Source organism: Heloderma suspectum, chromosome 3, assembly GCF_057233095.1.
Source record: "Heloderma suspectum isolate Gila_16-S chromosome 3, 16-S_ref, whole genome shotgun sequence".
Lineage (NCBI taxonomy): Eukaryota > Metazoa > Chordata > Lepidosauria > Squamata > Helodermatidae > Heloderma > Heloderma suspectum.
In genome coordinates, this window is record NC_139460.1 from 302,748,159 (window position 1) to 302,763,747 (window position 15,589).

General features: G+C 44.6%; 1 protein-coding gene across 1 annotated transcript in view; it reads right to left on the reverse strand.

Moving 5' to 3' along the window:
• SI (sucrase-isomaltase) overlaps window positions 1–15,589 on the reverse strand; it is a 257,605-nt gene that overhangs the window by 103,221 nt on the left and 138,795 nt on the right. Inside the window, exons 28-33 of the mRNA XM_084847439.1 lie at window positions 10,917–11,085; window positions 9,175–9,271; window positions 8,485–8,597; window positions 8,249–8,374; window positions 6,853–6,981; window positions 2,646–2,753 (exon numbers count right to left, since the gene is read on the reverse strand). Of these exons, the coding sequence (XP_084703565.1) occupies window positions 2,646–2,753; window positions 6,853–6,981; window positions 8,249–8,374; window positions 8,485–8,597; window positions 9,175–9,271; window positions 10,917–11,085 (742 nt within the window). The remainder of the gene's footprint in view (window positions 1–2,645; window positions 2,754–6,852; window positions 6,982–8,248; window positions 8,375–8,484; window positions 8,598–9,174; window positions 9,272–10,916; window positions 11,086–15,589) is intronic.

Here is a 15,589-nt window from a genome sequence, read left to right on the forward strand (position 1 = left end):
ACATTATGTGGGAGGAACATTTCCTTGGAACTGGAAACTATGAACTGGCTGCCTTCTATGGTTACCAAAAAGAAAAACTACACCCCACTCCAAAAGTAAGACATGTGGGAGAGAGAACCCAAGGGTGCAACCCTCCCCCACTTACATACCTATATCCATATCTATATCTATAATTCAACATATAACTGCTTTGAACATGCACTCATGGGATGTGAGAATCCACAACAGCTCAGGGTCTCCAGGAGCTGGCAGAAGAGCTGCTGCTACTTGCCCTCCACCCGGACCTGCGCTCGGGCCACCCATGAGCTCGGCAAGTTGCCTGGACTCACCGCGATGTGCGATCCCATCCAGTGAGTGCCTGCCATTTTCCTGCCTTTGTTGTCTGTGCAAAAAGGAAGTTTTAAAAATGTGCATATTTAAATATACACAGTTTGGGGCCAGGAAAGCTTAATATGCACAATATTAGAGGCATTCTACCTCTAATATTGCACACATTAAGCTTTTCTGGCCCCAACCTATGCATATTTAAATATGCACATTTTTTTAAACTTCCCTTTTGCACAAAGAACAAAGGTGGGAAAATGGCGGGCGCTCACTGGACCGATCGTGGTGAGTCCAGGAGGGTGCGAGTGGGGGGCAAGCAAGGACAGCATCTCAGTGGGTGCAGTCTGGGGGTTGTGGGCAGGGTGGCCTGACAGACTCCCGGACCCAGTTGGGCGCCTGCGACATCCCTGCATTTGCATATACCACATAACAATTATACTAGGGATGTACGAAAGTCACTTACCTTTTCGAAGAGTGACATTCGCGGTGGGGGGGAGACGCTCCATCCCTCCCCCCAAAATTCTGGCCGGGGGGGAGGCGCTCTATCCCTCCCCCCCAAAATTCTGGCCGGGGGGAGGCGCTCCGTCCCTCCCCCCCGATTCCTGGCTGGCCAGCTCCGCAAATGGCGGCGGCTGTAGCCGCCGCCGTTTGCGTCCCAGCAGTCAGCTGTGATAGGCTACGTAATTGTTTACATAGCCTATCATGGCTGATTTAAAAGAAAAAAAATACGCATACGCAAATGGCGGTGCCCATGAGCGCCGCCATTTGCGTTCGTTATTTTGGCACGTCTTAGTCTACATAAACATTCACGTAGACTAAGACGTGCCAAAATAAGGAATGCAAATGGTGGCGCCCATGGGCGCCACCATTTGCATACGCACGTTTTTTCTTTTTTCTTTTAAATCAGCCGTGATATGCTACGTAAACATTTACGTAGCCTACCACGGTGTTTTTTAAAAATCTAGCCGTGATAGTCTACGTAAATCTTTATGTAGCCTATCATGTTTTTTTGTATGTGTTTTTTTTAACTGGAAATGGCGGCAGTGGCGGCCGGTCAGAAGACCGGCTGCCGCTGCTGCCGCACCGCCACCAAACTGCTGCCGGAGCCACCGCTGCCAGGAAGATTCACCGAAGGTAAGTCCCGTCCTGGGGGGGTCGGGGGGGCAGACCATTCCGCCACTGATTTCGGAGGGCCAAATGCGCTGGCATTCGGCCTCCCCGATATTCGTGGCAAAATTCTCTGACATCCCTAAATTATACGTGTATTGCTAACAATAATTTTTGTTCCAAATTAGATGACTTCTAAGGGTTCTCACAAGCAGACGCATTCTGTAGCTAGTCAATTTGTTGATAGACTATAGTTGCCTTCTACAGTTGCTCAGACAAACCACACTGTTAAGATGCCATATCCAGGGAGGGGCACAATTAGCCAAGCAAAGGACATGTAAGGCTGCCATCCTGTGTTAGGGATGGCATGGGCACCAGATTCAGTCCAGCAATCCAGTGGAACCACCCCTGCCCGCACCCCCGAGCCCCACTTGCCAAGCCCCTGCCCCTACTCGCCCCTTGTCTGCACTCAGCGAATGGTCTGCGCTTACCCCGGTGGCCTCATCGAGCTTCGTGGTCACCATTTTTTGAGAAATAAAATGGCGATAGGAAAAAAATGTGCATATGCGCACACACGTGAAAATGCACATATTTACGTATGTGCAGAAATGCGCACTTTTATGTGCAAAAAAATGAGCATTTTTGCACACGTACAAATATGCACCTTCACAAAATGCGCATTTTCACTCATACAAAGACATGCACATTTTTGTGGTCACCATTTCATTATATTTTTAAAATGGCAACTGTGGAGCTAGACAAGGCTGCTGGGGTGAGTGTGGGCTGCCCACCAAACATGGGAGGGGCAGGGGCTGGGGGGGCCTCTGGAGAACCCAGATGGGGGTGAGTTCGCACATCCGTATCGTGTGTGTGTCTGTGTGTGTATTGTTGTTGTTCAGTCATTCAGTCGTGTCCGCCTCTTCATGACCCCATGGACCATAGCACGCCAGGCCTTCCTGTCTTTAGCCTTGTGATACGTTCCATGGGGTTTTCTTGGCAAGAATACTGGAGTGGGTTGCCATTTTCTTCTCTAGTTGACCACATTTTGTCAGAACTCTCCACCATGACCAGTCCGTCTTGGGTGGCCCTGCATGGCATAGCTTATGACTTCACTGAGTTACGCAAGCCCCTTCGCCACAACAAGGCAGTGATCCATGAAGGGGCTGTGTGTGTATACATACATATATATGATATCACTATATATAAAATATTACCTTTCCCCACACAATATCACTGCCATTGGGCCATTTAATAAAGACATCATCCTGAACACCTCTTGTGAAGGCTGGATAATTAGTTTCATTTCCTGAAATGGCTGGATCCTGAAATAAAGAACGGTATACTTTTTACACTTATTTTAAGAAGTCAAATTTATAATCATAAAAGAGCAATCCTATATTGAAGGTATGCTTGGTTGAGGACCTATAGGATAGGATTGCTGCTCCCACATCGATGACCGCTCCACTCATGTCACCATGATAGAGCATAGGAAACAGCAGAACTCAGCTTTCACGCAACACACCACCACCAGTATATACACCCCATACAGGGGAGGCCACAACTCAGATAAAAGGATGCACAGCTTGTCGCACACACTTAGAGCTCATGTGAGAGAACTCTGGTGAGGGGAAACAGAAAGAAGAGGCACTTTGTACAAGACAGGAGCACTTTGCACCAACAGCCTTTCTCAAGAACTCTGCTAGGAACTTGAGCTCATGGGTAATGCTCCCCTTCCTGCCATCCTTCCAGGTGCCGTGCCTTGGGAATCCAGACACAAGGAGGGGATGAAGAGGAGGAAGGTCTATGAGATCACCTGGGATGGTATGTGGCCCTGATGGCTTGTCAGTCAAAATAGCAGAGAGGAATTGGTCACATGGGTTACCAGGGCTGGATGCCCCACCCAGAAAGCAGGTTATTGGCCCATGTAGCAGTTCTCCAGATTGGCTCAGGTGTGCTTGGAAGGATGAGTAGGGCCTCCCCATCGTTCTTTGTTCACAGTTGTACCCTAGATTTGAACTTAGGACATCCTGCATGTAAAATGTGTGAGCTTTTCAACCAGGTTAGGACTCCTCCTGAAGCCCCTGTACTCCTGGACTTCATTACTGGGTTATTATTATTATTATTATTAATAATAATAAATTTATTAATCGCCCATCTGGCTGTTCATCCAGCCACTCTGGGCGATGTACAGCATATAATACAACAGTTTAAAACAATAAAATTCTACAATAAAAACATTTTCTAAAATACCCTAACCCACCCCAAATGCCTGCCTGAACAACCACGTTTTTAATGCATGGTGGAAGCTCATTAAAGAGGGGGCATGGTGGAGTTCCCTAGGGAGGGAGTTCCATAGAGTGGGGGCCACCACAGAAAAGGCCCTCTCCCTCGTCCCCACCAGTCTAGCTGTCCTGGCTGATGGGACAGAGAGAAGACCATCCGAGGCTGATCTTGTTAAGCGGCCTGTCTAGTGTTGCTGGAGGCACTCCTTGAGATAGGCTGGGCCGGAACCGTATAGGGTTTTAAAGGTCAAAACCAACACCTTGAATTTGGCCCAGAAAACAACTGGTTTGAGGACTGGGGTGGAAGAGATAAAAATGTCCCTTGATGAGCCTGATTGCTGTCTGCTGCTGTGACTGAGTGGTAATACAATAATGTAATGTAATAAAATAATTAATGTAATAATTAATGTAATAAAATAATTAATAAATAATTAATGTAATAAAATAATTAATTAATAAATTAATAAGAAAGACCTTTGGGGGGTCAGGCATGCAAAAGTTTAGTGGGGACATCCCCCCTTTACTCCGGTGGGGCTTGAACTCATGCTTCCTGCTTCCTAATCCTTTAGCCTATACAATGAGTCCCTGGAGGTTGCTGCTCCCAGTTTGTGGCTGTGGCTCCCCTTGTTGTATATTCTATCCCCTCTTTTTGGCTGCTTAGCAAAAGAATCTGTCACTTCCTGGGTGGATCTTGAACCCCTGTCCCAGGAGTAGGGATGTATGAAAGTCACTTACCTTTTCGCAGGGGTGCTTCGCGGTGGGGGTGAGGCGGGAGGGTGGCGGAGAATTTCACCGCCGATTTCGGGGGGCCGAATGCGTTGGTGCTTGGCCCCCCGAAGATTCGGGGAGAACATCTCCTCCATCCCTACCCAGGAGGGCTTTGTGGGCTCTCCACAGGCCTCCTGCCCTGGGAGCTATGTGGGCACTGTGTTTCATTTCCTTCCTTCCCTTTGTGTGTGTGTGTGTGTGATCCTCAAAACTGTGGTGGTGAGTAGGGATGTCAGAGAAATACACCATGGACCCCAATGAGGCCAGATTCTAAAGAATTCAGCCTCTGAAGTCCGTGGCGGAACAGCACAACTCACCTCCACCTCCCTCCAGAACTGTCTGGGGCCAGATCCTCCTCATGGCGATTCCGCAGAGCCATCGGCCGGCTCCATAGCGCCAGTGATACGGCTGCCATTGCCATGCCATATCGCTGGCTGAGGGCTCACCTCGGATGCAAATGGCATTTGCGACGCCATTTGCAGCCATAAAGCTCTTAGATTAAGCTAAATGTAGCCATAAATGGTTGCATTTAGCTTAAACTAAGGGCTTTACGACCACAAATGGCATGCGCTACGCCATTTGCATCTGTGGTTTTTCATACGATAAGCTAGCCTATCGCATGAAATGCACATTCCCCCCATAGGTTGAAGCATGAAAATGTGCATTTTGGGAGAATTTGCACATTTTCACACATGCAACTTTGCACAAATTTGGAAACAAAACAAATATCCGATTCTGCCAATGAGTGGATGATGGAATGAATGGTGCCTGACAATCCACGAAACACAGACAAAACAAATTTTGCACAATGCATACATCCCCAGTTGTGACATTAGGAAACTCAACCCCTGACTGGAGGAACGTCTGGGTACTGGTATTAATTGGATCTGGGTATGTCTGGGCAGTAGTATTGCTGCCCATGCCACTGGGACTCCTGGAGTGGGGGCACTGTGGCATTGTTACATGTCGTCTGATGCAGGGAGGAGTACTAAGATGGTCATTGTTTCCATTAGTTTATTGGCTCCCTCTGTGGGTGTCCACACAATTGGTGGGCTTTGGTGGTGTTTGGATGGATGCTGGCGGCAGGTCTGCCTTTTGTAGATTTTCTGAGTGGTGTGTTTTTCCCTCAGCTGCTGGCTGGGGGAGTATAGGATTAAGTGTCCATTTTGCCAATGAAGCAGCAGCATACTTCCACCCTCCCCTCTCCATCCCCCCTAGGGATGGCGGAGAATTTCTCCACGAATCTCGGGGAGGCCAAATGCCAACGCATTCGGCCCCCTGAAATTGGCAGTGAGATTCTCCGCTCCCCCGCCCCCCCCCGGGTTGGGACTTACCTCCTGCGAATATCCCTCTCGGCAGCAGGTCCTGGCGGCAGTTTGGCAGTGGTTCGTCGGGGGCGGGGGCGGCGGCCGGTCTTCCGACCGGCTGCTGCCACCGCCATTACAAAATAAAGTAAAAAACAAACAAACACACACACGTGATAGGCTACGTAACGATTTACGTAGCCAATCACGGCTAGATTTCCTAAGTCAGCCATGATAGGCTACATAAATCGTTACGTAGCCTATCACGGTTGACTTTGGAAAAAAAAGTGCGTATGCAAATGGCGGCGCCCATGGGTGCCGCCATTTGCGTTCCTTATTTGGGCCCGGGTAGTCTACGTAAAGATTTGCATAGACTATGGCGAAAATAAGGGCAATGCTATTTGCGTTGCCCTTATTTTCGCCGTAGTCTACGTAAATCTTTACGTAGACTACCAGGGCCAAATAAGGAACGCAAATGGCGGCGCCCATGGGCGTCACCATTTGCGTACACGCTTCTTATTTTTTCAAAGTCACCCAAGATAGGCTCCGTAACAATTTACGTAGCCTATCACGGCTGACTTTGGAAATCTAGCCGTGATAGGCTATGTAAATTGTTACGTAGCCTATCATGGGTGTGTGTTTTTGTTTTTTTTTCACTTTTGTATTTCGCGGCCGGGGAGACAGGGCACTTCTCCCCGGCCTGAATTTCGGCCGGGCGAGGTGGGGCGCCTCCCCCCCCCGGCCTGAACTTCGGGGGGAGAACCGACGCGCCTCCCCCCCACCGCGAAGCAAGCTGCGGGACCAGGTAAGTGCCTTTCGTACATCCCTAATCCCCCCACCCCATTCATGGAGGTCAGGATTGCTCAGTAAAGTTAGCGATAGATAGATAGATAGATAGATAGATAGATAGATAGATAGATAGATGTATATATAAAGTTAGAGACAGACAGAGATAGTTAGCTGTGTGTGTGTGTGTGTGTGTGTGTGTAAACACACACACATACACACACACACATTAACATTATTATAATAAAAAGATTCCAGAGAAATAAAACTTATGTACTGACCAAAATGATGACAAATCTCATTCCATCCTGTTTTAGTTTATTAACCAGAGCTGGAAGGTTTGCAAAATTAGGACTGAGAGTGAAGTCCAATTGCCGCACCATATAATCAATGTCTGCATATTGTATATCCTGTGGAAAACAGTGAAGTTCGTAAATGGGTGTGTGCATGGTTTTTGTATAAAAGGTAAATTGATCAGACTTCCTTTACAGTGTTCACTGAATAATTTCCCAAAAAGGTCAGGAACCACAGTAACTACTGAGGCTGATGCAAGGGTTTCCTGCTAAACCCAGCAGCTTTTTAATATTTTTTAACAGCTGGCCCTATGCCAGATCACTAAATTCTGGAAACTCTTCTTCATTGCTTGCTATGCTGCATAACAGTTGACACTCTGAAGTTGTCCCCTCATTCTCTGAGATTGTTTCCAACTTGGAAATAAAATGTGACCATGTTTCTGGGCACGTTTCCATGTACAGATGTTGAAATAGATGGCAGTGTGATTGTTCTCCAATAGGTCATCAGCACTTCCATCTCACACCACATCCTGGGCATGACACAGGAGTAAATCCCAGGTAATCTAGTTAGGCACATTACCAAGTATTTCAAGGCACAGTAATTTATGAGACTTAGAAATGTTGTCTCTTTGTCACAACCTGTACATTTCCCCAGCCCATGTGAGGATAGCTGAAATTCATTATTACAACATTTTAACTACTGCTAGCCTCCAGATTAGGACTGGGGTGTCCCAGTTTCAAATTGCCACTCGCTGTACAGCCTTGGCCCAGTCACTATGCTTCAGTCTAATCTTTCTCACTTGGATGTTGTGAGAATAAAATGGCAGTGGGAAGGGACCGTACTGCTGCCCTGAGTAGGGATGTCGTGGATGCCCAACTGGGTCTAGGAGTCCATGCCCCACCACCCGTAACCCTCAGACCACGCCTGCCAAGCCCCTGCCCTCACTCGACCCCACTCGCGCCCTCCCAGAGTCACCCCGACTGAATATATGCAATATTAGAGGCATAATGCCTCTAATATTGCGCATATTAAGCTTCCCCGGCCCCAAAATGCACATATGGGTTAGGGTATTTTAGAAAATGTTTTTACTATAGAATTTTATTCTATATTGTTTTAAATCGTTTTATTATATATTTTGTACATCACCCAGAGTGGCTGGGTGACCAGCTAGATGGGTGATTAATAAATTTAATAAGTAAATAAATAAATAATAAAATATTTAAATATGCACATTTTATAAAGCTCCCTTTTTCTTCTGGGGGCTTCATTGGGCACCCGGAGAACCTGGGCTGGGGTGGGTTCACACATCCCTAGCCCTGACCTCCTTGGCGGAAGGGTAGATTAAAAAAAGTAATTAAAGAGTGATATCTGTCCACAACTTACATAGGAGATATTAGCTGCCTTCATTTGATCATACAGGTCAGAGATTTCTGCATCATTTTTGTATCCATAGCGACACAACTGGAATCCCAGACCCCAATATGGAGGCATGACTGGACGTCCAATGAGCTAAAAATAATACAATGAAAGACGGGATATTTGGATTACTGGCAAAAGAAAAAAAAGGGCCGAATCATAGTATTTTTACTGCAGGTTTTGTAATGTAGTTCCAGTCTTACTGCAGTATATTCCTGAACGACTTGTTCTGGAGTTGGGCCCAAAACCATATAGAAGTCCAAAATTCCTCCGATGGTACGATAAGTCAAAGCAGGAGTTGGCTGGAACTTTACCTCTGGAAATCCCAAAAGGCAGGGAATTATCACATAGATCCACAGTGGCCAATGTTACCCTTCTTTCTCCACCACTCCAGCAGCTTGGCTGAAGGACTTTCAGGCTCCCATCCTGAAGAACTTGACAGAAGCCTTTCCCATTGGGAAGCTAGAATTTCCCTAGAATCTGCCAAAAAATGACAACCTCTCGTGTCCTGATGATAGGGGCATCTACCACGTAAAAAGCAGTGTTTGACTGTCACAGTTACTTTTGCTTTGGTTCATACTGCTTCCTAAGCAAGTCATATGAAAATGCCCTAGCTAAAAGCAGGTTTGTGGCACCATCTTTTTACCTAGCAGGCATCCCTCTTTGAAAATGACACACTGCCTTAGACCACTCTTTTACAGACAGGTAAAGAGGCAGGGGACTTCCCAAGTAAGAAGCATCAACTCATGTTCCCATTCTGGCATCAGAAACAATAGAAGGAACTAGAAAAATCAGGCTGGGAACTGGCATGGCTCATGGGCCACAAATTTGCCATCCTAACATGGACCACTATAATTCCAAAATGTAAATAATTCAAAGGAACAGTGACTTACCCATCCCATTACTATTCAGCAAGAGAACTCCGTGAGCATTTCCATCGTTTTCCAGGCCCATGTAAAAGGGGTGAACTCCATATGTGTTGAATTTGTACTGTAAGTGTGAAGGAAAATACAAAACAAAACAATGGGCCTCAAGGAAATGCCTCACTTAGTAAATCAATTTTCTTCCCAGCATGTTTTTGGGAAGCACATCAGCGAGGTATACATATTTCTAGATCACAACAGATTAGGTTATTACCAACATTTCTTCTATACAGTCTTCAGATTGCCAGACTCAATACAGCCAAGAACAGAGCACTTAAGGAGAAAAGCATGGGAACAGTGGAAGATACCGAGTGGGATCAGGGCTGGCCTGAGACATTTTGTGCCTGAGGTGAAGGACAAGATGGTGCCCCCTTCCACTCCGTATACAAAAAGCCAACTGGATTGGCAGTTGAAGCTTTCTTCAACACTGGCAATGGGACAGCATCCTCTACCTCATGTGAAATCAGCAGGATAGCTTAAGGAGTGCAGAGAAGAGCCCACAACTCTGTCCACCAACACCTGCTGCTACCTCTCAGCATCTGCCACCTGAGATAACTGCCTCACTTTTCCTAATGGTAGGGCCAGCCTTGGGTGGGGTACAGACTTGTCTCTCCATGAATGGAAAGACTCCTTCTATTCATGGAGGGAACTGTGATTCAGTGGAAGCTCCCGCAGGAGGAAGCGGGTGAGGGTGCCAATTTTCTTCAACCTGCAGCCTACATTGCCACCTCCCATGCTCTTCAGGCCCACTCCTTTTTTTTTTTCCTGTGAAGTTTTTATTATTATTATTATTATTATTATTATTATTAAATGTTGCCTTTCTTTAAGGAGTACACAAGAATAATTTTTTGTTTCATTTTTTAAAAATTAAAATATCCTGCTTTCCCAAAAGGAAAACACACACACACACCCCATGCTGAACTTCTTCTTTTTTAATATTTGCAAATGACTACACTTTTCCCCTTCTGGGGAAGTAAAGTCTTTTGATTATTATGTATCTCTGGCCTTTGCTGTAGTGTTGCTGCCCTCCTGCAGAAAGGCAATATTACATGAATAAATAACAAAGGGATGTATGTATGTATGTATGTATATTCACCCCTGCCCTCCAAACAATAATTTCCAACAGAAATATGAGCCTTTGTATGAAAATTCATGTGCTTCCAGGTGTAAAAGAGCCATTGGGTGTACTTGGGGGAATTATTCATTCAAAAAAAAAAGTGTGCCAAAATTCCTCTTTTTACAGTATAAGAAGTATCTCTCATTGTTTTCAGGCCATCTAAAGTTAAAAACTGCCACTCTCATATATTGGGTTGGATCCGCACTGAATTAATTGAATTTAGTTCCCACTGAAATCAATGGGACTTAAGTTATAGCAAACTTTTGAAATTGATTTCAATGAGTCCTAAGTACAATTCAAGGGAAGTATCCCAAGTTGACACTAGCACAAACGTCAATTACGTTGCGACCTCTCGCACAATGCCAATACTGTTCGCTAGGATGACAGGTTTTCCAGGCAAACCTGTTGTGCTACCTAATGCTATTGGCATTGCGCTGGAGGTTGCTTACACTACAGCAATATAATGTACATTAGTGTTAATGTTTGCTTTGGTACTGCCATCATTTAGTCGGGATCCAACCCACAGAGGTTTGGTCTGTTAAAAGTTATAATAAAGATAGTAAAAGTGGAATCTCCTCAAGCAAACGGTACTCACTCCAGGAGACTGATCCCTTGCAAACATTGCCCAGGTCTGCCAGTTCATTTCTTGGTGGAATTGCTTATGCTCTGTTTCACCGAACCCATACACGTACTGTGAAGGTAGGCGAGTTGAAATCTGAATGAATATGTCACTGAAGGTGAAGCCAGGTAATTGGGAATCCCAACTGCAATCAAAAGATTTGCTGGTTATTATTAGAAAAAAAGTGAAAAGAATAGCAAATAGATGATAATGATATATGAGGACATTGAGTTTTCAGATCACTTGCAGGATGAAGTGGGGAGGAATATATTATAGTAATAAAAAAACACCCTTTTTGACTATCAAAATGTACATTTATCACTTCAGTTCTGTGGACAGCTATGATGGAGCAGTGGGCAACTTATTCAACAAGGCTTCTGAAAGAGCAGGGGATGCAGCTCAGTGGTAGAGCACAAGCCTACAGCCATGTCTATTTTGGCCCTCAGAGTCAACAATACTGGGGTAGATGAACCAACGGCCAGACTCAGTATGAGGTAACTTTCTGTGTTCCTATGCTGGTCAAGAGTGTCAAGTTCCTCCTGTAATGTTGCTCTACATACAAGGTTTCTATTAAATATTAGATGGCAGAGCCTCACTGATACAACTTCCTGTGTGGTCTGCGCAGTGCCATCAAGATGACATATAGCTTTCCTTCAGTATCTTTCCCATGCCCCCACCATTATACTCTTGTTGTGCATAGTGCGGCTGAGCCAAATATTGTAATAGTAGCTGATGCCAGCACAGCCAAGTTCACCTATACTTCCATGGTAGTGTGACTTCTTGGATCAGCTCAAGATGCCACTGCAATACCAGAGATTATGAGATTTTTACAGCTGTTCCCAGTTCCAAACACTTATTGACTGATGCACCAACTCATCATGTTAGTAAATATTCCACATCATTTCATAGTACCAGAAGAGAAAGCAAATAGTGCTGCTATACATTTTGCTTTGATCTTTGAAAATGTGAACAATGCAACAAACACAATGATATTTTCCCAGGAATTAAAATGAAAAGACAGAATACAACAACATCAATTCACTGGCAAAGGGGTGGGGGGATGTTGAATTTAGGATTAAGACACATCTTCTATCCTGGGTAGTCCTAGACTGAGATCTTCAGTGTAGTCCTGGAGAGTCGGACACGACTGAACGACTGAACAACAACAACAACAACTCCTATGCCATGGAGCATCAGTGATCCATGGTGGGCCAAGATAGAGTTGTGTCACATTAAATCTTTGATATAACTTTTTTTTAGATTCTGTGTTCACACATTTTCTCTAGGGGCCATGAACCCCTGACTGATGAGTTCACAGAAGGTAATGAATGTCAAGGGTTCATGTTCAAATGTAAGAAGGTGTAGCATTCCTAGGCATAGTATTAAAATCATGGGCTCTGCAAGTACATTCATAGCCTATAGATCTGTGATGTCACTCCTCTCCTATGTACCATTGTAAGGGACATTTCCAGCAGATCAAAGTTTGGAGAAACCATGTTGCAGAAACAGATCGGCCTAAAAACTGACTGTGACTAATAGTAGGAATTCCACCCAGTATTTTACCTCTAGTTTTAACCATTCTCAAAATACTGTGGTTGGGGTTGGGGTCAGGAAACTGCAGCAACATTTTTTTTAAATAAATGAATGAATGAACAATTTATGAGCCATTACAGAAAAAGAAATTAGAAATCATTCAGAATCTGTGAGGGAAATATTTTAAGCAATGATAGTGTTGAGAAGATTTTGATGGTCTATCTCATACATCTGTTGCTACTCTGCTCTGTTTAATGGTATGCTTATCTCTCTGTGCTGTCTGATCATTTGTAATGACAGGTATGGAGAGGAAAAGGTAAAACTAAGCTAAGCTGGTTGCCTCTGATTCCAAAAGAAACAGAGCGAATACTTTTGGTTCACAAAGCATTTACTCAAAGGCTTATAGCAGAGCAGAGCACTTCTAGTGGTTTTAACCACAAAGCACTGATATTTCCTCAAGTCACCTGTTCTCTAAAAACTGGCATACCTAACCCTATTATGTGATCATTGCAAACTTATTTAGCTTTATCCAAACCCTCATCTCTGGCTTCCCCCCAGCCCTATAGATCCTCCCACCACCAATCTCTGTCTTAAATTCAAAAGGGCCACCCTCTTGTGTCATCATGGGGCTAAAATCTAATTTCATAAATTATGTCACAGGTATGTAGGCATTTGTGACAGATATCTAGGCATATTTCCAATATGTGCAAGAAACTTTCTCTGGTCTGAGGAAAATTAGTTCCTCAAGTAAGAAATTAGTTCCTCAACAGAGTCAGTGTACTGCAGTGGTTAGAGTGTTTGACTGGGACTTTGGAGATCTGGGTTCTAGTCCCCTCTCAGCTATGATGCTCACTGGGTGTGTTTGGGCCAGTCACTAACTCTCAGCCCAACCTACCTCACAAAATTGATGTGAGGATGATGTGGAGAGGAGGACAACTATGTGAACTGCCTTGGGCTCCTTACGAGAAGAAAAAAGGCGGGATATAAATGTCATAATAAAAATAAATAAATAACGTCATATAAACAATGGGCTGGATCCAGATTTGATCATGTTTAGAGTAGACCCACTAAAATCAATGGGACAAGTTAGTTGCAATTATGTAGTCAAAACCCATACACAAGGGGGAACAGGGCTGCACATGCTGGCCCCGCCTCAATGCTCCAAGCTCCATCTTCCCTGTTCTGACTGTGGTGTGTTGAGCAGCAAAGTCTTAAATAGGGTTCTACTTGTACCACTTGAACCTGAGGAGAACTTTCCTCCTTTATCAGAGTCCCAGGTTGCACTTCTACATCTTTTCACATGAACAAGACTGGAAGCCCCTTTCAGACCTCCCTGCCCAACATGGGGTGGTGGTGGTCAGGGACATAGGCAGTGGGATCAGCATGTGCAAGGATGTTGGAGGTGGTGCCAACGCACATACCCTGTGCCCCTTAAGTGTGTTTACATATGCCTGAACAGGGCTAAGAAGTTGGCTCAGAACTATGTCAGCATTTTAGGTGTTGTTCATTTAGTAACCCGACATAATACAAAAGCTTGCATTCTGGTGACTGAGGAAGGAACAGAACCTCGGAGGAGTAATAGTTTGTTTACAACTAAACAAGAAAGCCTCCATCTAGCATGAAGAAGGACAGGCAGGCTGGACTCTATCATTAGGCAGAATGAAGTAGTTGCCTCAGGCAATAGATGCTGGGAGGTAGCAGCAAGGTGTTGAAGGAGAAACCTATGTGCCATGCAGCCTGCTCTGTTCTCCCTTAGTTAGCCTGCTGGCATCAGGTGTAGGGAAGGATATTGCCTCATCATGAGTGCTGAAGACAGATTAATCTGCCAATCCAGGTGGCTTTTGTACATGGACTGGGAGGGGGTGCCATCTTGTTCTTCATCTCAGGCAGCAAAATGCTTTGGCCCATCCCTGAGGGCTGGTCACCTGCTTGCTGTTTTATACAATTTGCAAGAGTATTAATATGGTGATCAGCACATCTAATCTTTGTTTTTATGAGATTTAGTGATCACTAGGGTCCACATTAACCTCAGATAGCTAATACAGAGGCCAAGACTGCTTTGTGGAACTCCTGTGCCCTCCAAAGTGTTTTCTCAAGTGTTCCTGTAGGAAACAAGAAAGCTGGATCCTCAGGATTATCTGTAGGGTTTTAGAAGGGAATATCTTGAGAGCAGTTTTGCTTGACAATCAGTTCTGAGGAAAAAAGCAAGACAATAATTTGTATGTTATGAAGGAAATGTATAACCAATCCACTTTTGCAGTACGACCACATTAGATTTTGTACATTCATCCTTGTGACTGTAAATATTCTGAATAGGCTTCCTTATGTATTTTTTAACAGAAATAACTGAGAAGAAAAGTAAACATAAGACTCTAGTTTCCTTTCTTAGACAGACTGTGCACATTATAGTGAGTTCTTAGCAGTCTTTTACTTTTTATTTTCACAGGGACTGGTTAAAGGAAGTAAAAGAGATTGGCTCTCATTGTCTTAAAGGGTGTGTAAAGCATGAGGGGATGAATTTAATGTATGCTCGTTGTCATGGTAATGAAGTTGTATGAAGTGGCTTGTTTGTGTTCTTCAAAGGACAGTCAGTGAAAAATAAGCATGATAAAATCAATGGGCAGCTTTGGACAGATGGAGTGAGGTCTCTGAGAGAGCTAAGAATCAAGAGAATACAGTTGGCATGTGGTGCTGATCTTGGAGAAAATAACCCTGTAATCATATGATTACAAACAACTGTGAGAATGTATCACAATTATAAATAAGGCCACCTATATTACAGGGCCATCTGGCTAGAAGAAGCAAAAATGTTTTTTTCTGACCTTTCTAACAACACTGTCAACTATGGGCAATATCCAGTACTGCTGCTCCACCTCTGCTGGTTCCATTGCACTTACAGGACCCAGTGCTAGTGTAACAGGAACTAGCACTTTCTAAGGGAACCCCAGAAACAAGCAGAAACACTAATTTCCAGAATGGGACAGATCAGTGGAGCTCCCTTCTGCAAGCTCCGCTGACCTGCACTGTTCCAGAAATGAGCATTTTTATTCATTTCTGAGTGGTTTGGGAACTGCCGGGTTCCCACTGCACTAGCAGCAGTAGGTCCCACTGGTGTG